At 36.4% G+C, this 23,077-nt stretch overlaps 1 protein-coding gene across 1 annotated transcript in view; it reads left to right on the top strand.

Moving 5' to 3' along the window:
- LOC102044953 (dynein heavy chain 5, axonemal-like) overlaps positions 1-23,077 on the top strand; it is a 148,159-nt gene that overhangs the window by 32,134 nt on the left and 92,948 nt on the right. Inside the window, 14 exon segments of the mRNA XM_014306347.2 lie at positions 1-306; positions 449-567; positions 2,057-2,193; positions 3,242-3,404; positions 5,827-5,938; positions 6,289-6,417; positions 7,778-7,977; positions 8,081-8,234; positions 10,484-10,750; positions 10,944-11,072; positions 11,473-11,688; positions 13,302-13,448; positions 14,996-15,168; positions 18,011-18,189. The exon segment at positions 1-306 is cut by the window's left edge and continues 6 nt beyond it. Coding sequence (XP_014161822.2) covers positions 1-306; positions 449-567; positions 2,057-2,193; positions 3,242-3,404; positions 5,827-5,938; positions 6,289-6,417; positions 7,778-7,977; positions 8,081-8,234; positions 10,484-10,750; positions 10,944-11,072; positions 11,473-11,688; positions 13,302-13,448; positions 14,996-15,168; positions 18,011-18,189 — 2,431 coding nt within the window.

Raw genomic sequence — 23,077 nt, 5'->3', positions numbered from 1 at the left:
CGCTCAGGACAAAGAACATTTGGATTAGCTTTAAATAAAAAGTCTGCCACAGACGTGGGTGAAATTTATTCATTCATTGAAAATGTTAGCAAGAGGTTAAACAGACCTATCCAGGACCTTGATGATGTACGGGAAGCAATGGAAGCACTGAGGGACGTCCGAGAGAATGAGATTAAGATTGACATGACAGTTGGACACATAGAAGAATCTTATTCTGTGCTTCATAAATACAATCTGCTCTTTCAAGATGAAAATACAGAAAGAGGTGATGGATTGGCCTATGCCTGGAAGAACCTAAACACACAGGTATTGTAGTTAGGTTATTTCTCAAATCATTCTTATCAGCTCTCTTAATATTGAAATGATAGAACAAACCTATTTATCTAATTAATTTTTTTTGTTTCCCACATTCGTTCTTTTGTACCTGTTTTTTTCTCTTTGCATATAGGCACGGCAGGTTGAGGACTTGCTGCTGAAAGTACAGCCAGTCATGAAAACAGATTTACTGAGAGATGTTCAAAAGTTCCAGATTGGCACTGCAGGATTTTATAAAGAATATGATGAAAAGTAGGTGACTTGTGTTGCTATACAATTATGCTTCATTAGTGATTGTTTGAAAATAGTGTGTCTAAAGGCCTTCGGAAAATAATCACAGCACAGCATCACTGTATATATTACACCTGTAAAGAGGCCTAATTTCAGATTTATATAAGGTGGGCATACAGTCTTACTGTCAAAGATTCATTCCTGTAAGTTCAGTGCCAGAGTCAGTGATATTCCATAAGGGTTAATAGATTGTGGGGAAAAAATATCAAATTCTCAATCCAGATTAAAATGTAATGGTTTTTTGGGGGGTCTTAAGTCAATAAAGCTCTTTGGGGGATATTTAACAGTAAGTCTTAAAACAGTGTCTTGGATGGGACTGGAGATACCAGTTCTAGATATTTCTAAATTCACTGTCTTACTCAGCCTTAATTTTAAACTTAGTTTATCTACTTTTGAAGATGTAAATTGTGGTTCATTGGATGCTCCGACACTAGCAACAAGGAAAGAAAGAAAGACAGGATTTGGCTTGACCCATCATGGCTCTAGGACAATACCTGACCTTTGAGGGCTTCCCTCCTCCTTTGGTGACCTCAGAGCAGCCTGGTTCCCACTGGATGGTGTCTCATCCTGGTTACCTTCCCTAGACCTGCCGTGGACCCTGCTTTACTGACTCACCTTCCCTGTTTGACCTTGGTCCTGTGTAATTATTGTGGACTTGGCTAAAGACCTGGACTATCACTGGAATCTGATTACCACCCTGAGGGCCCTGCTCTTCCTGCTCAGGTTCTGTGGGATCATGCCTTGGCTGCCTTTGCTGACTGTGCTTCTGCTTTCATCTCCTGGTCCCATTTCCCTTGCCAAGCAGCCAGCTTGCTCTGCCTTCTGCCCATCTGCCTGCATTTCTTTCTAGAAATAACCATGGCACAACAGAGGATGACAGAATTTTCATCCCAAAATATTATGATATGGCCAAGAAGTGGTCCCAGCTGTGAGAAGTGGGAATTGCACGCAGTCCTATGGCTGAGATGTGCTCATTAGGCAAAATGGTATTTTTTCTGATATTTTTGGGACTACTTAATTATGGTTCTTGTGCCAACTGCACAGTTTTCACTCCTGATTTATATATCTGCTACCTTTCCCCTTTTAAAATAGAAATGAAAATAATTATTAAAATTCGTTTTACAGAAGAAACAGGAAATAACAAAGGTAAGCATTTGCAGATAGTTAGCTGTTTATAAGATGTATGGTAACACAGATGAATTTTTTCATTTCTATTCTATTCTTTTCTTTCTAGAAAAGAAATTGGGCTTTCTTTCAGGGACTACTGAATACGTAATCTTGGTACACTGAATAAGTGCTGCATTTTTTCTTTTAGTGTCTTGTGAAAATTTACAGAAATAAATGTTAAAAATATTACATTATGTTCAGTAAGTATGGTTTGGGTTCTGTTGTGCTTCTTTGTGAAACCTGTATGATTGGCAAATTCACTGAATTTTTTTGGTTTTTACAGGGGTCCCAGTGAGGACAATATTCCTCCCCATGAAGCAAGTGACAGATTACAGATCTTTCAAGCTAAATTTGATGAACTGTGGAGGAAGTATCTCTCTCTTTCTAGTGGGGAAGAATTATTTGGTCTTCCCATCACAGGTAGTTTCTCAGGGGATAAGGGCACCTGTTTCTAGCCTATTAAATTTTTCTCATGATTCCTACTAAATGCATGGAAATTTAGAAAAATTACAGAAAAATTCCTTGCAGACAAACCTCCTTGTAGTAAATTATTATAGTATTTCCTGTGAAAAGCAACTGGGTGAAACTGGCTCTCGATGTGCACGTACATAAACATCAGGTGGAAAAATGCTGCACTGCTCTGTGTGTCTCAGGGCCCAAATGTTTAGCTCTCTTACTTTTTCTGTTCAGAGCTAAGCACATCTCCTGCCAGTATTCTGCCCTGTACAAATTTGGGAAACATGTTGCCAAAGTACTCAAATTGTCCCTGCTCCAGTTGCATAATGAATTCCCTTGGGCTGTGCAACTGATCTGAAATGTCCTTATGCCTCCTAGTCAGACACAGTTCCTTTGGAAGACTGTGGTGTGAACTACAGCAGAATGTATGATAAGCACTTTAATTTGTGCATACTGGATTGAGTATATTTTCCTGTCTGAGGACATATGCAGTAATCCAAATATATTTTGCTAGGAATTCCAAAAGATATGAGAGAAAGTAACTAAAACATTTATGTTAAGGATGTCCATTTTAAATACTTTTACCGTCTAATATATTCAATATATTTCATTTGAAAGCACACCCATCATCCCCAAACTTTGCCTCTTAAGTAAATAGTGTAAATTGACATAGGGGACATTTTAGTTCTTGTCTAAAATTATATTGTATTTCATTGCCCTTTCATCTACTTTTCAGCATTGTTTCCCTCAATTATGAGATTACTGCTACAGAAGAATATTGATTTTAAAAAATCAGCTATCTAAACAATTACTGTGCATCAAAATCTGTTGTAATCATAATATAATTGGAAAAGTTTGTCTTCCTAGACACTATCTAGAAAACTGCAAGTCTGATTTCATTCATTTATTAAATAACATTACTAGAAATGCATTGATTCTTATGTTCATGAATACATTTGACATGAACACCTAATTAACATGCATGAATTTCCAATTTTAAAATTTGAAACAGAGTATCCTGAACTTCACAGAATTAAACGTGAACTTGCCTTGCTTCAAAAACTTTACAGTCTTTATGATACAGTTACTTCCAGTATTGACAGATACAATGAAATGCTTTGGAATGATTTAAATATTGAAAAACTTAACAGTGAGCTCCTGGATTTTCAAAGCAAGTAAGTTGGTTTTTGGTTGAAGTACGTGCAATTTGTATTTCTAGCTCTGCTTTTTAATCAGCTTGTGAAAATTTCTCCGAGAGGCTGAAGAATGTTGGTCCATCACATGCTCAGTGTTGAGCACAGCTGCACTGTGGTGTAATATGCAGCTGGTTTGTGAGTCACTTGAGCCTTGTTGGGGTGTATTGACATGGTAGTCTGTAGCTTATTCAATAAACAAGGTGCACAAACCTGTCTCAAGGTGTTTGTAAGTATAAATAACTTTCAAAGCTGATTTTATACAGTACCTTCTCAGTGATTTCGTTTACAGCTAATTAATTCTTAGGCCATGATATTACATGGAATTTTGAACCTATTGTTTACTTTGTCTAAATTATAATTGTTATTTCAAGAAGGGTAAATAGCCACACTAAATTCTGAGGGCTTATTTATGAAGTTTGAAGCAATAATATTTTCCACAAAAAAACTGACTGCACTGTCTTTTAGTCATTAATTTGAAAAAACCCCTCTTTTTAAAAAATAAGAATAGTAAAAATGAATGTATGTGAAACATAACTGCATTTGGACAATGTAAGTCTTCACCTTATTTCAGTAGAATTCTGGAATCTGCATCATAGTTTTTTCTGCAGTTGATTAAATGTTGTGGTCTGTAAGACTTTTCATGCTTCTCTCTCCAGAACCCTGAAGGAAGCCATTGCACAGCAAAAGTTTTCATTTATGTGTTTCTCTTTGAACTTCATGTGTGACATTTTTTGTTTTTCGTCTGAAGTGTTGAGCTATATTTGGAGCACTGTGACTACCAGTAGGCAATAAATGGTTTTTTTTGTAATAAAAGTCCAACCCAGTACTATCCTTCTTTTGGCAGTTTGCTAGCATTATAACATCAAGCTATTCTCTTTAAAGGCAGAGAAATTGAAACAACATACAGGAACATAACAGAAATAGCTAAGGTGGTATGCTGTGTTAAGAAAGAAGCAGAAATGCTGGAAGTGCAATTACTACTTTAGACTAATTGTAAAGATATGCATAGTTATTTAATGTAATTTTGCTTTGCTACCTTTTAAAAACAATAATATAATAGACAACTTATAATCATGAAAAGAAAAGTAAAAAAAACTGTAGGTAAAAATAAATCAAATTAGAAAGAAATAATAATAAGAAATATTTAGAGAGCATTATAGAAGTTTTTAATAACAGCTGGAGAGAAGTTTCCCTTTATATTTTACTGTGATACAGTGTATAGAGAATGTCCAGTAAATTTAGGACAGAAATGTAAACCTGATCAGTAGAGTAGTTTTTTAACGTAATGTGCTGCTCATGAAACTTACTTTTAGAAGACATTATTGACACTAAGACAAAGGAAAAAGTTATTTGAATTTTTTAAAAGATTGCCATTTTCAATACCAAGCTGAGAGATCCCATTTCCAATAGCCATCCCTAAACAAGTTTATTAGATGTTACTCACTAAGCCTCAGGATAGAAGTAGCCAGGAACTGCTCCTTAAAGACTTCTTGATGCAAGGCAGACTATAAATTTTCTATTCTGCAATGCTTTTCTCCAGCATATTTAGTGCTATCTACTGTTAGATTCAAGATGAAAGACTATAGCAGTTATTGTAGTGCCATGACAGGATGCATATGTTCATCTGCCTCTCACCAGCAAGCAGTGAAGAATTTGCACATGTTCCAGCATTGTGAGACAGATCTGTCTGATTCTGAGCTGTGAAAAATGGAGAACTTTTTTGAAGAAATTTGTCATTATGGGGAGGTTTTATGCAGCTTTTAGTTTCTGGAACTGAGCTGTAAGAAATCTGCTGTCAGTCTTTGGTCCATAGCTTTGGCAGATGAAAACTGGCAATTCTGGTTTAGAAGGGAGAGGAGTTGTGACTATTCACAGTACAAGAGGTTCTTCATTTTAAATTTGCATAAAGGAAATTTTTGCTTTGAATATCTTTCATACAAACCAGATATGAATTAAGACTTGTTTGATTGAAACAGAAGTTTTTTCCTCTTTGCAAGCAGAATAGTTTTAGTTTAGGATGTAGTTTATTTTGCTGGGAAAATATATGTTGTTTAATCATTTTACCTCTTTACAAGATGAGGTGCATTTTCAAATTTTACTAAAACAATGACACTGCAGGAACTTAATTTCAGCTATGGGTTTGCACATGAAATTACCTTCCTTTAATTCAAACTGAAATAGAAACCAAACCATTCCAGTGTAATTTGTGCTGTCTTTAGCAGTATTTCATGCCTGCAGTCACGAATGACAGCTATATATAATATTACCAGCTTGCAGCTGGATTTTTATTTGCAGTCTACTGGTCAACTCACGGGAAAATGGCAATATATTGTACTATTTAGTGGTGGATGGTGATTATTAAGAATAAAATATTTCTTGTTTCTTTTTGTGCTTTTTAAAGGATCCGAAAGTTACCAAAAGCATTGAAGGAATGGCAGGCTTTTCAAGACCTAAAAAAAAAAATTGATGACTTCACTGAGAGCTGTCCTTTGCTTGAAATGATGAAACACAAAGTATGTTCAGCATAATAATTTGCAGATAAGAGTCACTTGAGAAACTCTACTGAAGGCCATGTTATATGACTATAAGATGCTTTCCATAATTCTTTTTTTGTAGATAGAAGCAGCTGTATTTATAGCAAAAAATCTAGTTAGGTTTAGTTATAGAAAAATGAACCAAAGACTTTGTAATTATGATTAGAAAGTAATTAGTAAAAGTAAGTAAAAGTGATTAGAATAGCTACTAATGCTTTCAGTAGAATGGAAGTCAAGATTTTCTATTAGATGCAGTGCAAAATATGTGATCATTCTAGACCTAAAATTAATACAATTTTTAAAAGTCTCATTCCTATGGACTTTTCTAGGCAATGTTGTCAAGACACTGGGAAAAAATTGCACAAGTAACTGGGCATCGCTTTGATGTTGACTCTGAAAATTTCACTTTAAAAAATGTAATGGATGCCCCTTTATTAAAACATAAAGAAGATATTGAGGTATATGTACTTTTCTGTTTTGTTTTGTTTGGTTGTGGTTTTTTTGGTAATTATTAACTTGTGGTCTGGTGCTTTTGAAATCCTTTTTCTAGTCAGCTTTGTAACATTAAAAAAATTTGGTTTAGTTGAAGAATTCCTTTGAAAAAGTGGAGTTTGGTAATTGGTGTTGGCACTGATGGTTACTTTATTTCCCTTTTATTCTGGTGAAGATTTAAATATGTAGATGGTATTACACTAATACTTCCATAGGAGGACTTCTGTTGTTTTAAGAGTAGTGTGACTCTGTCATGCTTCTGATTTAGGGTTTGCCTACTTATATATTTTTTTCTTCCCTTTAAATGTCTAACCAGAGAGAAAAAACAGTTGATGTAAGACTGATCCTGTTAAGTGCTAAAAATCCTTGGAACACAGTAGAAGTGGAGGATATGGGATTAAAGAAAAATGAAGTTGTTTTGTATTTCAAAAGTGACCCTTCACAAGAGCACAGATAGATGAGAAGGCATATGAAGTGTGCACAAGCTGTAAAGCTATTGTCTCCTCTGTTTCGGGGACAGAAGTTGTCTAGCAAGTGCCTTAGCTTCATGCTTGTTAGCTTTTACAAGGACAAAGCATAGCTAAAACTAAACAAGTAAAACTCCAAATGTTTCTGATTTCAGTTCCATGGTCACTTAGCTAAATCTGTATTACTTCCAGAGTAGTGACCTCTTTAGCCTTGTTGCACAAATGAGCATTTTTAAGGCAAAACCATGAAATCAAACCTCTGCTGTACCCAATTCCTGGACAAGATTTTAAGCCTTATGAAAAGTTTGGAGTTCCACCGTACTCTTCAGGAAACACTTTAAACTTGCAATAGAATTTTGGGATCCAGTCTGAGTGTTTGATCCTTTTCTCTTTCTCTCTGATGCAATAACCAGCTTTATGACAGTCCTGTCCTCACTGTCTTCAAGAAGCAGCAGACAGGCACGTTGTCAGTCTACATTCTGTTCTTGGATTATTTATTGGCTTTGATTGGCAGTGTTTATTTTCTTAAAACCCTTCTGTCAGTTTATTTGATTTCAAATATTAATACATACAGAGAGACAAATTCTTCCTGCAAATTCAATGACTCAGTGAATTTTGTGTGTGTAAGATGCTAGTAGTAGCGAAGATGGGTTATAGCCCATTAAATGTACCTGTTACAAGTAGTACTAGAATATAATCTTGTTTGAAATATAATAACTTTGAGGTGTTTAAATGTATATTTTCATTAGCCTGAACTTACACTGAGATCTGGATCAAACCAATACATTTTAATAGTCTTTATAAGTGTGCTTTATAATAACCTTAGATGAATGTAAATTACTATTTTAATTTTACACAGGATATCTGCATCAGTGCTGTCAAAGAAAAGGATATTGAAGCAAAATTGAAGCACATCATCAGTGAATGGAGTACTCATACTTTCAGTTTTGGCCAATTCAAAGCTCGAGGAGAACTTGTTCTGAAAGGGTCAGATATATCTGAGAAAATAGCTTTGGTGGAAGATAGCCTCATGATGCTGGGGTCACTGATGAGCAACAGGTACAAAACTTAATAAATGTACATACTGTATAAATCTAATCAACCCCCAGGCTAAACAATTACCATCTTAGGTTCTCCTTCCCTTTAACTCATGTTCATGCAGGTATAATGCACCGTTTAAGTCCACTATACAACAATGGGTTCAGAAGCTGACCAACACTGCAGAGATAATTGAAAACTGGATTACTGTACAGAACCTCTGGATTTACCTTGAAGCTGTGTTTGTTGGTGGAGACATTGCAAAACAGCTACCTCAGGTATATTGAAGTATGATAATAATATGTTATACCCGGAGATAAGCCGCATCACAGAGTTTATTTGCTAGTGCATATAACTCATATAAGATTTGTGGGCTGTGTACAGGCAGTTCAGGAGAAACTTTGCCAAACTGGAATCTGTCTGGTTAAATTGCTTAGAACTTGGTGAAATCTAAAGGAGCACAATTGTTTGTAATTCAAGTTTAAATGTTCCTGTCAGTGTGCAATATTAGTGAATTAGTACAGGGCTCAGAACTAAATGGCACGAAACTGATTTATTGCTTTTGCCATATGTACAAATATCCCTTTCCTCCTCTGAGCACGTGTTTATAGGCTATAAGCTGTAATAATAGAATGACAGATTTTGCATTTGAAATCTGTACTTGCTAGGACTCAGTTTAATGAAGTCCCACAGAGAGATGCTGCCAGGCCTGGGAGCTGTGCATGTGCTAATCTGTGTGAACCATTGGAACCTCTTCAAAAGGCAGTGATGACCTTCCAAGGTAGCAGCTGCACAAGAGCTAAGGAATGATCTGAACAGGAGAGAAGTAGCAGAAAAAAAAATCATCCTTTTTGTTGTGTCTCCTAATGAGGAGTTTTCATACAGTACTAACAGACCACAGTTCAGTCTTGCTGGATCAAATGGTGTAACTAAACAAAGCCATTATTATTGGGAAATTATTAGATATGAATTTATTTCAGGATACATATTTTATAATTAAAGCTTACAGTATCACAAATTAAGATTAATTTTGTAAGCTAAATAAAGCTTTCTCAATTGTTGCTTAAGCTACAATTTTTTTGTTGTTGTTCATGAGATATATTTATGTTGTTAGGGCTTTTCAGAGAATCAATAAGCAGCTTGTGTAGATGAACGAATGCTACTAAAGCTAATTCTTCCAAGGATGATAGATACATGAACCAATATTCTGGAAAAAAACAAATGTAGTGACTGTCTTTGATGAAGGAGGAAAAGGAACAGCTTGGTGGAGGAGTAATGAGGAGTGGGTTTAATTTTCAATTTCTGCAGTAATGAATACTGCAACAAGTAACTGTTAGCATCTGGAAATTAACAAGAAGATGAATAATGTTCAGTCAATGTGAATTTGTTAGGAGCAAAACACGTTGAAAAAAATCTGATTTATTTTTAGGATGGGCAAGGAGCTTTGTGGATAGAGGAAAAACAGTAGTTGCCATATATTTAGATAGGTTTTTGTCATTGTCTCTGATAGTATTACCAAAAAAGGTGTTTTAGCTTGCTGGTGTGCAAAATGAAGAAAGGTAGAATGCATAAACATCAAAAACCAATAACTAAAATATTGTATCTGGTTTTGGTGAAAGAAGACCCTGACAAATTTGAGAGAGCATAGAATCGGGTGCAAGAATGAGGAACTATACAGGAAGGATGAGGCACAAGAAAAGATTCAACAAACTAGACTTATTTGACTTGAAGAAAAGGAAAAACTGAAGTGCAGAAGTGATAAGTTTTTTAAAATATAAGGGCTGTTCTCAACAGGAAGGAAAACCCCTTGTTCTCAGTATCTGATTTAGCTTAGATATTAGAAGACAGTCACCAGTATCAAAAATTGCTTCGAGAGGCTTCTAAATCTCCATCAAGCATCACTAAACACAAGACGGAGAGATATTTTGGGTATGATCCTGCCTCGTGTCAGACAAATTGCTTTGGGTCTTCTTTTGAGATATCTTCTAGCTCTTGGATAATTTATGATTCCATTAACATTTCATTTGTTGTAGGTGAAGAAAGTGTTTTTAATATTAATATAGCCAGTGTATAAAAATATTTATTTTTCAGCTTTGAGAATTTGTCTTCACCTACAACACTTATAATGTACAAGTGGGGCAGCTTCAGACTGTGTATACTGGTTTTGTTCATCAAGTTCTGCTACTAGCAGCTTACATGACATTGTGTATTGCTGTTAGGAAGGCTATAATGTCTGAGAAAGCTGCTTTTTGAGTTTTCTCATGTGAGTTGGAATCCTTTTATGTGGACAATTTTGGTGCCCAACATGAAGTGAGACATTTCCAGAATTGTTCCAATTGTACTCTTTCTCTTGCAATTTGAACTCTGGTCAACAATAAGCATGCCTATTAATATTCATACTTAGTCCTCCAAAGAAGACTTGAACAGCAAGGGAGATACTAAACTGTTACCTTGTCTGATAGAATTATTTAATTTTTAGAATATGACAAACATGAGGAAAAGCTCATGCATTTATCATGTACTTCAGGAAGCCAGAAGATTTCAGAACATCGATAAATCATGGCAGAGAATTATGCAGAGAGCCCATGAAACATCAAACATTGTGCAGTGCTGTGTTGGAGATGAGACTTTGGCACAGCTGCTACCACATTTGCTGGAACAGTTGGAAATCTGTCAGAAATCACTGACTGGCTATTTGGAAAAAAAGCGGTTAATATTTCCAAGATTTTTTTTTGTATCTGACCCTGCTCTTCTGGAAATCCTTGGTCAAGCATCTGATTCCCACACTATTCAGGTACAAATAATAAAGCAAGAGTGTTCTTATGGTCAATATCACTGAGTGAAGACCGTGGTGGATTTTGCTGTTTATTTGAGAGAATTTCTTTCACTTATGGAAAGATTTACACAGTATTCTAATACAGCATTTAAAGACAAAGAATGCCATGTCAGATCCATTTATGGAGGCTTTTTTTCTGATTCTATTGTAGGCACATTTGTTAAGTTTGTTTGACAATGTTAACCGAGTGGGATTTCATGAAAAAAACTATGACCAGATTTTATTGTTTGAATCTCAAGAAGGAGAACAGGTCAATATTATTGAACCAGTTTTAGCTCAGGTAATGAAAGTATATATTACAGTTTTTCATGACTTGATTTAAAATAGATTTATGTTTTAGAGGCCAACAGTATTGCATCATGTTATTATTTTACTAGCTGAATGAAAACCTCCCAATGTGAACTGCAAGAGCAAAGAGTAGCAGGGATGGAACATTTGTGTCAGTTTGTAACGATTGCTTTACCTGTTTTCTCAGCAGTGCTGCTGTGAAGTGCCAAATCCATCACGTATCTCTAGAAGGGCAGCGGAGCAGAAAGAGGAAAGGAATCTTTTAAAGATTAGAGAATAACAAATATGGAAATGGGAGTACAAAGGACAGGGAAAAAAGTCACATAGAGCTCTTGCTTCTTGTGAATTATTCATAAAATAATTCTCTGAAAGTACTTTCTTGTTTATTTCAGGGCAATGTGGAATTCTGGTTAGGTCAGCTGCTGAATGGGATTAGGAAAACAATCCACACCATCATTAGACAGGCGTCAATGGCCATTAACGATTCAGAATTTAAGATGTATGACTTTCAGGCAATGTTTCCTGCACAAATAGGGCTTCTGGGAATTCAAATTATCTGGACCAGAGATGCAGAGAAGGCACTGAACAGTACGAAAACAGACAAAAAGGTAGTATTTAATGAGTCTTTGGGGATTTATTAAAAGCATTGTTTGTAACAGTACATATTGTGAAAATTTAAAAGTAACATGTAGGAAAAAGCAGAAAGTACTAGTTAATTACCCAGAATATAAAATAAACTACCAGGAAAACAGAATAATAAAAAATGTGTTAAGGAGTCACACCTCCTCATTATCCCCCCAGCATGTGCTTTAGAATTGTTCCTAATCCTGTGATTTTCTGTGTTGTTTTGTTAGGGCAAACATCTTAGGAAGAGACAGTTTCTTAGTTTGGGAATACGGGGAATTTTATCATGTTACTTTCATAAAATCACATTTGGAAAGAAATAAGAGCTCCTGAACTTTGGGGAAGTAGCTGTGCTTTGTGGACATTGGTCTGCTCTATCCAAATGTATTACATCCTTCAGTTGATGAGCTCTTTATTTTAGGGAAGGGGAAGAATAGAATCTGTTTCAGGAGGTGTTGGTTTAATCTCAAACACATGGATAAGATGCTGTTAGAAACCAACGTGTCATTCCTAACAGTGAATCTATGAAAGAGCAAGGAGAAGATGTGAGCTAAAGGGTTGCAAACCACCATTAATCAGGAATACACAGTGAGAATGAACAAAGAATGAGTAACAACATCCTACCATAAACGTAAATGCAGGGCAAGTTCCATGCTGTACTTTGGTACTGCATGAAAGTAAGGGCTTAGACTATGGAGAAAACCATGTGCTGTGACATTTTCTGCAATATTCAAAGTTTAAAAAGACCATAAACCTGATTTTAGTCCGCTCTTGTTTGTAGAATAATTAAATATAAAGATTCTTCTGCATTAACAAGAAAACAACTTCTGGGTTTTTTTGGGCTGAACTGTATGTGTGTGTTTGGGGGGTGGGGAGGTTATTTAATTCTTTGTTAATTTTAACAGTGTTTTTATCAATTTTTTTTCATAGCAAACTGGGTGAGTTTTAGGCTCTGCATGTATTTACAGAAAGCTGGTGTGATTGTTCTGTCACACATTTGGAATGGGGTATAAATGAGCTGCTCTTTCTTAAATCTCAGTGCTTTTTGTTGTGAACATCACTGGCAGAAGCTGATGCTATTTGTATAAGTCAGTATTGTATAGTCAGTATTTGTGGAATTTTGTAACAGATCTGGTACTACAAATTAAATTATTATTTTAGCATCAGCATCTAAAATTACAGTATGCTTCCCCCTTCTTCTGGTTAAAGGATGTGACAGATCTTCAGGTTCCTCTTCCCCCTAAAGCTCGAGCTGATATATACTACTCAAAATCATTGACTGATGGTTTTGAATATATGCAGCAGTGCAGTCAGCTGAAAATGTAATGTATAGTAAAAGGAGCAAGAGTCTTGGAATAAAGTGTGACCTTACAGTGTGACCTGTTCACCAAGATATAACCTTATTGTACTCTGTTGGGTAAAAATGCATGAATGGAAGGCAGCCTCCAAATCCAAATTTAGGATTCCAAGCCTAATAAATACAAAGCAGAATATGGACACTATAACCCTGGCTATTTTTAAATGAAAAAAAAATCTAAAATTCTAAATATCGGAAGAACAAATTGTGTTAATATGATTATTCTTGCTTGTGGAAAAGGTAATGCACGCAACAAATCAGAAGTTCTTGGAACTTTTAAATGATTTGATTGACATGGCAACGCACAATCTGACAAGAATGGAGCGGACAAAATATGAAACGTTAATCACCATTCATGTGCACCAGAAGGATATCTTTGATGATTTGGTAAGTTTTGGAAAACCATCTTGCACATATAAAAAAAATATAAGCAAATCTTAGAATCTATTCTCTTTTAGTAGCTCTGACATTACTCCTGTGAGAGAGCATATCAGATTTAATTTGATTTAATATAGATGTGATGCAGTGAGAAGGGTGAATTTTTATATAGGTATGTTCATAGGTTTAGACTTCGAGTTTTTTTAAATGGTTGTTTATATACATCATGCAGAAATTCGCTGTGAGCAAAAGAGTTTAACTTTTGAAATTAAACTATCCTCTCAATTTGAAGATTTAATGCATTATTTGATTGAAATGTAAATGTAAAAAAAACTCCCTTTAGTATTCCTGTCAATTTTGTGATTTCTGATCCAGCCTATGTGTTGATGTAAGGTAATAGTTATTCAAAGGTAAAAGCAGTGAGGCTTCATATATTTGAAGAGAATAGCAACAAAAGATATAACAGATATATTAGTTTTTTTGATAATTGAGTTGCATCAGGCTTCCTTTAGATGAGTATGTTGAGTAATGAAAGCATAATTATAAAAATGCAAGTAAAAGGACTTCCAAAGGACTTGAATGATGCAAAGGTCAATAATTCAATACTGATTGCTTAATTTATGCATATATGTTAGGAAAAATTAAGTGCATGTGTAAAGAAAATAGGGAACAGTAAAGAAAAGTACTGTAATCTGGAAAGAAAACTGCTGGCTTCTAAGATAAGCATGGGGTTTTATCCTCTACCTGTAATTTTAAATTTATTTTCATAACTATTTTCTTAATTAATTTAATGTCATATTATAATAAAATTATGGAAAATTGTTTAAATTTGTAGCTCCTGTATATGGAATAAAAAGTCAGGAGCAAGTCTACAACTGGGGAAAGGGTTCTTAAATGGTATATGTAATAATAGCCCTCTCTCTTAAAACATTCTATTCTATTCTCTGGTAAACACATCCTTTAGTGATTGAGATAAAGGAGAGGGAAATGGTTGGGATTCCAGAACCTCCACTTCACCTTACACTGTGTTTGCAAGGCCAATAGCCAGGGCAACATTTTCTGTAAGAGGCCAGTGGTTTTGAGATCTACTGTCAATAATAATGAATCTATTAATTACCACAAATCTAAATATGTGTGTAGCAAGTTCATACTGAAAATACAGCCCAAATAAACAAGCACTCTGTCATCTATACAATGCATTCAAATACTGTGCACAATTTAGTATTTCTGTGAGTAATGGTGCAGTTATCATGCAGGACAGCCAGTATTGTTCATTTTTAACGTTTTCCATGACTATTTTTCAACATCTCTGTAAGACACAATTCATAATCTCTGTGCCCAAATCAGAGGAAAATCAAAGTTGACAGAAGGTTCAGAGCATGTCATCGGCAGGTTTGAAAACATAATTCTGGATGTCTTGGCTCCTGACAGATTCTGTGCTCATTCTTCAAGGTCATGAATTTATATTAAGTAGGAAATTTTTTTTCTGTATGGAATTTAAGATTAATTTGTTACTGATTCATTTCTATATTAATGATTTTTCTTTTCCATAATAGGTCCGTATGAACATTAAATCGCCATCTGATTTTGAATGGCAAAAACAATCTCGATTTTATTTTCTTGAAGACTTGGATAAATGCATTATCAAAATCACTGACGTAGAGTTCACCTACTGCAATGAATACTTAGGCTGTACAGACAGACTTGTTATAACTCCCTTAACTGACAGGTATTTATAAAAGGAATTAAGTGCATAGTATTGGAGCTAAGATTTATTAATACTTCCTTTAACTTAATTCTTTTAATTTTCATGAATTAGAATTACTTAGTTTGCACTACAATGCTGCAATATTGCTGGTGAACAGCAGAGGCCAGTGCTTATATATTCAGCTATTGAAAGCAGGTTGAATTTGAGTGTTTGCTTGAGCTACATGAGCTGTGATGGGCATTGAAAAATTTACTTGCTCTCAAAATAAATATGCCTGAACACCATACACTTCACCAGGCTAAACAGAGTCAGTCGAAACACCAATATAGTGCTGCTTTCAATAAGCAAGTAGTTGCATGAGAATTTGGAATTACAGTGAGTGATTAATTTGAAGTCAACCTGTAGGAAAAAGCAGTAACTCAGGACAGAGCATTGCATAGCTACTTCCAGTATGGTTTTAAGCAAAGCCTATGGAGAATTGCAGGAATACAAATACAGAAAAACTCTGAGGGCAATCACAAGGAGAAGTTTTTATTGCTGGAGTGTTAGTTATACAGCACAGTATAAACTTCATTAGAAGCCTATTTTCCTTAAGTTCTTCGTTGGCGCTTCAGCTAGACAAGAGGCAGATGTATTTGCTATGCTGTAGCTTGTTCTTTTACATGAATGTCAAAATTATTGCCTGTTCAGTCATTTATAGAATTGTAGAATGGTTTGGATTGGAAGGGACTTTAAAGATCATCTAGTTCCAACCCCCTTGCCTTGGACTGGGACATTTTTCACTAGACCAGCTTGCTCAAAGCCCCATCTTGAGTTAATGTTGGAATTGTCTTTGCATTCTTTGTGCTACTAGATTTTATTTATTAATGAAAACAGATATTTGCCTATTTCTGAACAGAAATTATTCCTTGTGAGCTATTTAAGAGAGCCAAATCTCTGCATGTAGATACCTGGCTTTTAATAAGTGACACACATCTCCCAAATTCTATGCTATGCACCCTACTGTTCCTGTGTTACATAGAAGTTTGTTTGCAGCAGTACACATGCAGTTAATTAGTGGCTATGGCAGCACTAACACACTGAAAATATTTTTACCCACCAGGAGAGCCAGTATCAATAAAATGTTGTCATTCAAAATTTCTTCACTGAATTAAAATGCAGCCAGGGAAGTGGTTTTGGCACCAAGCCTGCCAGAGTTCAAAAGCGTTTGGACCAAGCTTTTAGGCATGTGGTGTGGTTTTTGGGTTTGTCCTGTGCAGAGCCAGGAACTGGACTGGAACTGGGCAGAGGATATATTATGATTCTGCGAGGTGCTGTGTCACACAAGATTGAAAATTCGCACATGATTGAAGGGTGACATGATTGAAGAAAACAAGCCTTTTAAATGAGTTTAAACTATAATAATAATATCAACAACAGAAAAAACAGGCATATCTCTCTTTGCACATACCTGGAAGAGCCAAACAAAGCTGCAGGGATTGGAGTCTACCCGCTGTCACATATTGAAAGGGTATTTGAAGCAGACATATTTCCTAATGTTAGCATGGGAAACTTACATGCCTAAGCAATGTTGCACAACAACAAATTTTATTGCCCTTGTTGGCATTTCCCATTTTAATATTTATAATACTGCTGCATGGAATTGTCTGATCTTCTGAAAATTTCCAGGTAATGGTGTCTTTGTTCCATTAATCAGCTTGGAGTCTAGTCCTGTTTGGCTAATGATTTCATGTTCAGAGAGATTCCCTAAGCACGTGATAAATACACGCAGCTGATGGTACATAGCATTAAGATAATAGCACTAAAACTGAATGCTCCTACACATCATATCAGACACAGTCCTTGTCATGGCAAAAACCAAAAATGAAGTGAAAGGTCTGCATAGAACTTGTGCTATGTATTCAGTTTGTCCTTACCTCGTTTTCAGTAGCAGAATTGTTAGGAGTGGTATTTTTAGTGTGTTAAATGGTGGCCTCTTAACTGGTTGCTGAGTAATAAGGTGAAAAATCATTCTTACTGCTATTGTATTAGAATGAGTATTCTGTGGTTTCTTAAGAAGAAAGTAGGTGCTATCATTTGGGATTTTTTCCAATGCCCATTTTGTCCCCCACATATATCACAAAGCTATTGAGTTTCACAGTGTGTTTGCTGTGATTTTGGAGCATTGGAGGTTAGAACATGTTTCCTTACACCCTTCAGTAACCTCCACATCATCTGGGAAGGCTGAGACTTAAACTTGAGAATCTCAGCCCAGGATGGAGGCTGAAGCAGAAGATTGTCATAGGACTCAGATTCCTCCTCTTTCTCCATTGCCCATTGCAATCTCTGCTGTCATCCATTCCCCTCCTGGAGCTCAAAGACCTCACATGACTGGCAGCAGTGCTGTGGTTTGGCATGCTGTCGTCAAGAACAGGAGGTGCTTCCAGCCTCTGTGCCTCCCCACTGCCCGATCAGAGAGCCCATCATGAGTACTCTGGGAACACGGAGGGAAGGGGAAAAAGCAGAAATCCAGTGGCTCTGGGTGCTGCAGAATGTGGCTGTAATGGAGGAAGGGTTTGTGGTAGTCTGAGAAAATCACAATACTACAGTATTTTGGTATTCAGCATTTAGAACTGGCCTGTGGATTTCCTGGGCTGTTGCAGTCATGGCTGTGCTGGATGAGTGCTTTTCTGCAGATGGAGCAAAGTTGGTCTGGTAACTCAGCTTCACAGTGTGCAAGGGGGTGACTGAGGACTCACCCCATGGAAATACATTTCTGCCCCCTTCCCCAGCTATGGATAATACTTCTGTTGTGGTTGCATTGATGGACTTCAAGTAATTAATGGTAGGAAAAGATTCACAGATCTGTTTGTCCTGTTTTTAGGTGCTACATCACTCTGGCACAGGCCCTGGGCATGAGTATGGGTGGTGCACCAGCAGGACCTGCTGGGACAGGGAAAACAGAGACAACTAAAGACATGGGCAAATGCCTGGGAAAGTATGTTGTGGTTTTCAATTGTTCAGACCAAATGGACTACAGAGGACTTGGTCGTATCTATAAAGGTAAGAAAATATCTGTTTTATTCTTTTTAGAGTTGTAGGTTTCTGCCCCTTCAGTGTAGTGAGTTAGCAATGATTTGGAGAGCGTTTTCACCTCTGTTTCCTCTTATTTCCAGGCACTCATCAACTTTACCTGATATTTGATTTTATTTGATTTTTCCTTTCTTTCTTCCTGCATGTTTTCCAGTACTTTTTTGTTTGAATATTCTTCAATGGTGTTTCCCATCTATGTCTTTTCTTTTTTTCCTTTTAATCCTTTCTATTGTTTGAGTGGTTTTTAATGCCTCTATCCTACCCCTTCCATGTGGAGAAGATTTATATTTATTATTTGCTATTTTTGTGTTGAACAAGACAATCAAATGTGAAGCTTAATGATGTTGAGCAAGGCAGGGAAATATGCGAAGTGTTGCAGTGTCTTATTTAACTAGAAACCAGGAAAATGACACACTGGTCAGACTCTGATCTCTCTTCATGATTAGAAAAATTTTGAATTTAATTTTGCAAACAGCGATCAGTGATTCCAAATTTCATTATAATGGTCTGGTTTTTTGTATATAGCTGCATTTATATATGGACTGAGAAACCCACAGAATGCCACCATTTTCTGTGAGTAGTGGGCTTTTAACTATAACACAAGGCATCATAAACAAAATTTTCACTGTTGTGATATCTCCTGAAGGCTAAAATATAACCTGGGGATAATATTTAGTTTCAATTAAGAAGCCAGTGAAGCTGGCCATGATTTTTTAAGCAGAAGAATGTTTCTGAGCTAGAAACTGAACCACCTATGCATGTGAATACCTTCAGTTAAGGTCACAAGTTTCTCAAAGCGCCTCTTGTGACCCCCACAGATCTGGGCCAAGTCTTACTTGCACATCTTTTAACACGTTTGCAGACCTTTAGTGTCACAGGTTTTTTTTGCTCATTATTATTAGACAGAAGAGGCCTAGGATATCTGAGTATGCTCATAATGCCAAGCACAGTCATCTGCTGTTCCTGCAGTCATCAGTCTGTAAGGAAGATGTCAACCTTTGTTTCTCCTTGCAGTGGGTTTGTCTTTGATGTCACCAAACTGTTGTTGTCATCTGCTCTGCTCTTTTTGTGAGAATATTTGTATCTCTTTATGTATGCCCCTCTTTTCCTGGCTCCATGGTGATTTCACTCTGTATTAAACTGTTTGTGACTTGTGTCAGTTCAGATACCTAGTTTTGTATCCTTGCTTTTTTCTGTCTTCTCATCCTGAGCATTTGGTAGCTTATCCTTTCCCATTTCAGATTGAGGCAGTAGTGACCATTGCAGCTTGTCGTTGCTTTCTTTTATTAAAACTGAACACAATTTCTGTGTCTAAAAGCACAAATTGAGTTTTAGGGCTCAGTTTTCTTTTTCTCTTGTTTTTCTATTAGCTGACCATTTTCTGTGTAGTATTGTCATCATATGCTTCAGAAGCAAAGCAATACTGTGTAATGTGTCCTTCTCCGGCTGCCTCATTTAATGGCATGTTGGTGTTCAATATGAGCTAGGAAAAAATATTTATAGAACTCATCTAATTGCTGCTCAAGCAACCATGATGCCTGTGACTGCTTACTGCAGTAAATTTGCAAGTGGGATCATAGCTTGCTTCTCTGAGAATTTGCCTGAGAATGAGATAATAGATCCAGCTGAATAGATAGAGTGGGTTTTTTCAGCATTCATATGGCTGTTGTGTGTCTGGTAGTAAAAGTAAGATTCTGCTCTTACTTAAGTCATTGATGCTTTCATTTTTGAAGGGGCATTTAAAGTCAGTTTTGGACTTAGTGTCCCTACTTGGAAGGGCCTGGCTTGCAATCACCTTTTTTATGACTTTAAAATATCTGCAATTTCTTGGAGTGGATATACTGAAGTTAGGAAGGAAATGAGCTCTTTTTGATTTCATATAAAGGGCAAAGTGAGTTCAGATAAAGATTCTTTACTGCATATGAGGTCTTCAATGGAAAAAAAGGATAGTTCTTCTCAGCTGTAGAAGCACTTTCATGCAGACTGATAAGAAAGTTCTCATTAACACACTACATATTTCAGTGCTCACAATGGGAGATTTTTCCGAATTCCACATGTGCTATAGGCTTGGGGCTCCATGACCAGAGTTTCCACACCCAAACTTTTCACTTCATCTGGTGCTATGGGTCAAGTCATCAGATATTAGCAGGTTTAACAGTGAGAAGAGGCAGGGAGAGGTGGTGGTGTCATGTCTGCAGGCATGTTTCCAGACTTCTTCTGTAAAGACAAGAAGTTTCATCGTCAGAAAAAAGAAATTGAAAAAGATAAGATAACTAATATAGCATATATTGTATACTATAAAATTATGATTTGAAGCTCTTCTGGTTAGGTCAGAGCTGAAATTTGGTCCTTCTGTTTCCCTGTTTCTATCTGCTTTGTTTTTCTGTGTGGCTCAAGAAATTCATAGGCAGATGATCTAGTTGATATGTTCAAGGCCTAGACTTTGATCTTTGATGGTTTTGTTTTTCAAATTTGGACCAAAATAGATTCAGATACAACTTGTCACCTGAACTGGACCAGAGGTAACCTGAGACAGTACCAGGGATGCAAGTGGGAAGATGAATTTTCAAGTTTTCTCATATATCAAGAGATAAATGAGGTATCCCAGGGATACTCCAGGGATACTTGATCACTGTTCCTGAAAAGTGTTGGTGGATACCCTTCAGAAAACCTTTTGTCTGTGGTTGCCTGTGGATGGGTATAAAAGTTGTGTTTGCTTTGGTTCTCTTTTCTGTAGTTACAGTCAAGCAATTCCAGTCTTACCGAGTAACTTTTTGTGATTTGGTATTTAATGCAATATTTAATGTAAGATTTTATCTTTATCTTAATTTAGAAGGTGAATACACAAGTCTAGCATTCTGTAAATTCTTTTAGGATAAATGATTACTTTTTAGTTTGCTGCTTCTAGGTTGTGCTTTGGCTAGACAGAGCTTTGTTTCAGTGACATTTCCATTGAATTATATCACTATAGCTCTACTCCTGTGTAAAATCTGGGGGAAAATGTGGAAAAATGCAGGGAAGGAGACATGGCTTTGCATTGCAGATATGCATTTTATAGTCTGGGGGCTAATAGCTATTCTGTGAGATTCTTTCATCGTTTGAGAACCAGGTTTGTAGGATGTCTGTACTGATTGGGGCAGGGGCATTGCCGTATTTTTTAGATATAATTAAAGATCTCTTTAGTCCTGTAATTTATTTTTTTGCTTTTACTCCATTTCTATATTTGATAACCATCATATGTTCAGCATGGGGACAGAATTTAATTCACAATATGACAAATTTATATTGTCTCTGAGCTGTTTTGCAGCAGAGAGTTTCCTTGCTGTGCCTTTGCTTGTGTGTGTTTTTAGCATAGATGTGTATTTTTTTTCCTTTTTCAATACCACCAGAATGAAATAATTTTGCAAGAACTGAGTTTATTCAAAGCTGTGGGATATTGGCTTTGTGTGAGAATGAGGTTTCCTTACTCCATGCAGCAGGTGGCATTACAGAACAAGTGAATTTTTTTTCCTTTCCCAAAGAAAAAATTATTTGATCAGAACTGAACCTCACCATTCTATAGAGAAATTTTCAAAACCCTTTAAGATACAGACAGTAAGTGTTGCATCCCAAAGAGTAGATATTTATGTTTAATAAATAAGGCAGAAAAAACCCACTTTTGTGGTTTCTTTTTAGGATGGATCCTAGGAGTCATATAGCAGATGTTACAAAAGGGGACAAATAAATTTGAAAAATCTCTGCAATAAGATTGTTTTATCAGGGAGCAGCAAGAATGGGGCAGCTCCATGAGGGAAGACAAGCCAGGAGCTCAGGGAGATCAGCACAGAGGCAAGGGCAGGGACGTCACTCAGAAGGGCACAATCCCACAGCAAGGCAGGCTGTTGGCAGCTTGTTCCCATCAGCAGTCCAGTGACATCAGATAATGTGAAATGACCAGCTGGATACAGGATTTGTCTGGGAAGTTTAGTCAGAACCAGCAGGAGGCAGAAACCCTGGGGATAACCCTGTGGAGCTGTGGGCTCCTCCAGGAACTTCATTCAACAATTCAGGATAAGAGGAGATGGGACTGTGCACAGCCCTGCCCACAGTACAGTTCTGACCTGCCTGAGCTACAATGGAACTCCTGGACTGGAAGACAGAGTCTGGATAGAAGCCTCAGGAAGGGCTGTTGAGGGCATCCAGGGCCCAAATATTTCTCACAGAAGGAGAGGAACATCAGTTAGAGGACTTGGTGCCACACCAATGAAGTCAAGGAATGTTCTTTATTTGTTTTCAAATGACAAAGACAGTAGGATTGGGTAGGATTGGGTAGTTAATGTTTTAAATTTGGTAACTTTTGATAGAAATACTTCAATCTTTGCATCATTATGTCATTGTGGCATTTATATATATTCCAGTTGCTTTTAATTTTTTTAATTAAGTCCATGTAACTTTTCATCCTCTTCAGATTCTTTTTCTTTGGAGTATCTTTTTTCCTTATATCATAGAAATTAATTAGAAGCAGTTTAGGGAAAGGTTACATAAGGAATTGAGATAATTTTCATGGGAGATCTGCAGTATTGCCCTGACCGAATTAAACCTTAAGAAGCCAATTTTTGTTGTACTACCAGTGATTTTGACCTGGTTCAACTCTAGTTCTTTTCTTCCAAAATTACATGGGTAAAAACGACCAGTTGATGCAACATTATTAAAATAATTGGTTAATGGGCATGAAAAAACATAAAAAATGGATGTCAGGAAAGAAACATAAAAGTGGCATTAAGGGCACTTGGGGCAACATCTTGAAGGGCAAGAGAAGATCAGACCAGGAAAAGTAGAGGGAAGGGAAGTAGCATATTATGAGAAGAACAGGCTGAGC

The sequence above is a fragment of the Geospiza fortis genome, unplaced genomic scaffold (genome assembly GCF_000277835.1).
Source record: "Geospiza fortis unplaced genomic scaffold, GeoFor_1.0 scaffold206, whole genome shotgun sequence".
Taxonomy (NCBI): domain Eukaryota; kingdom Metazoa; phylum Chordata; class Aves; order Passeriformes; family Thraupidae; genus Geospiza; species Geospiza fortis.
This window is presented reverse-complemented; position numbering and strand designations above follow the sequence as displayed.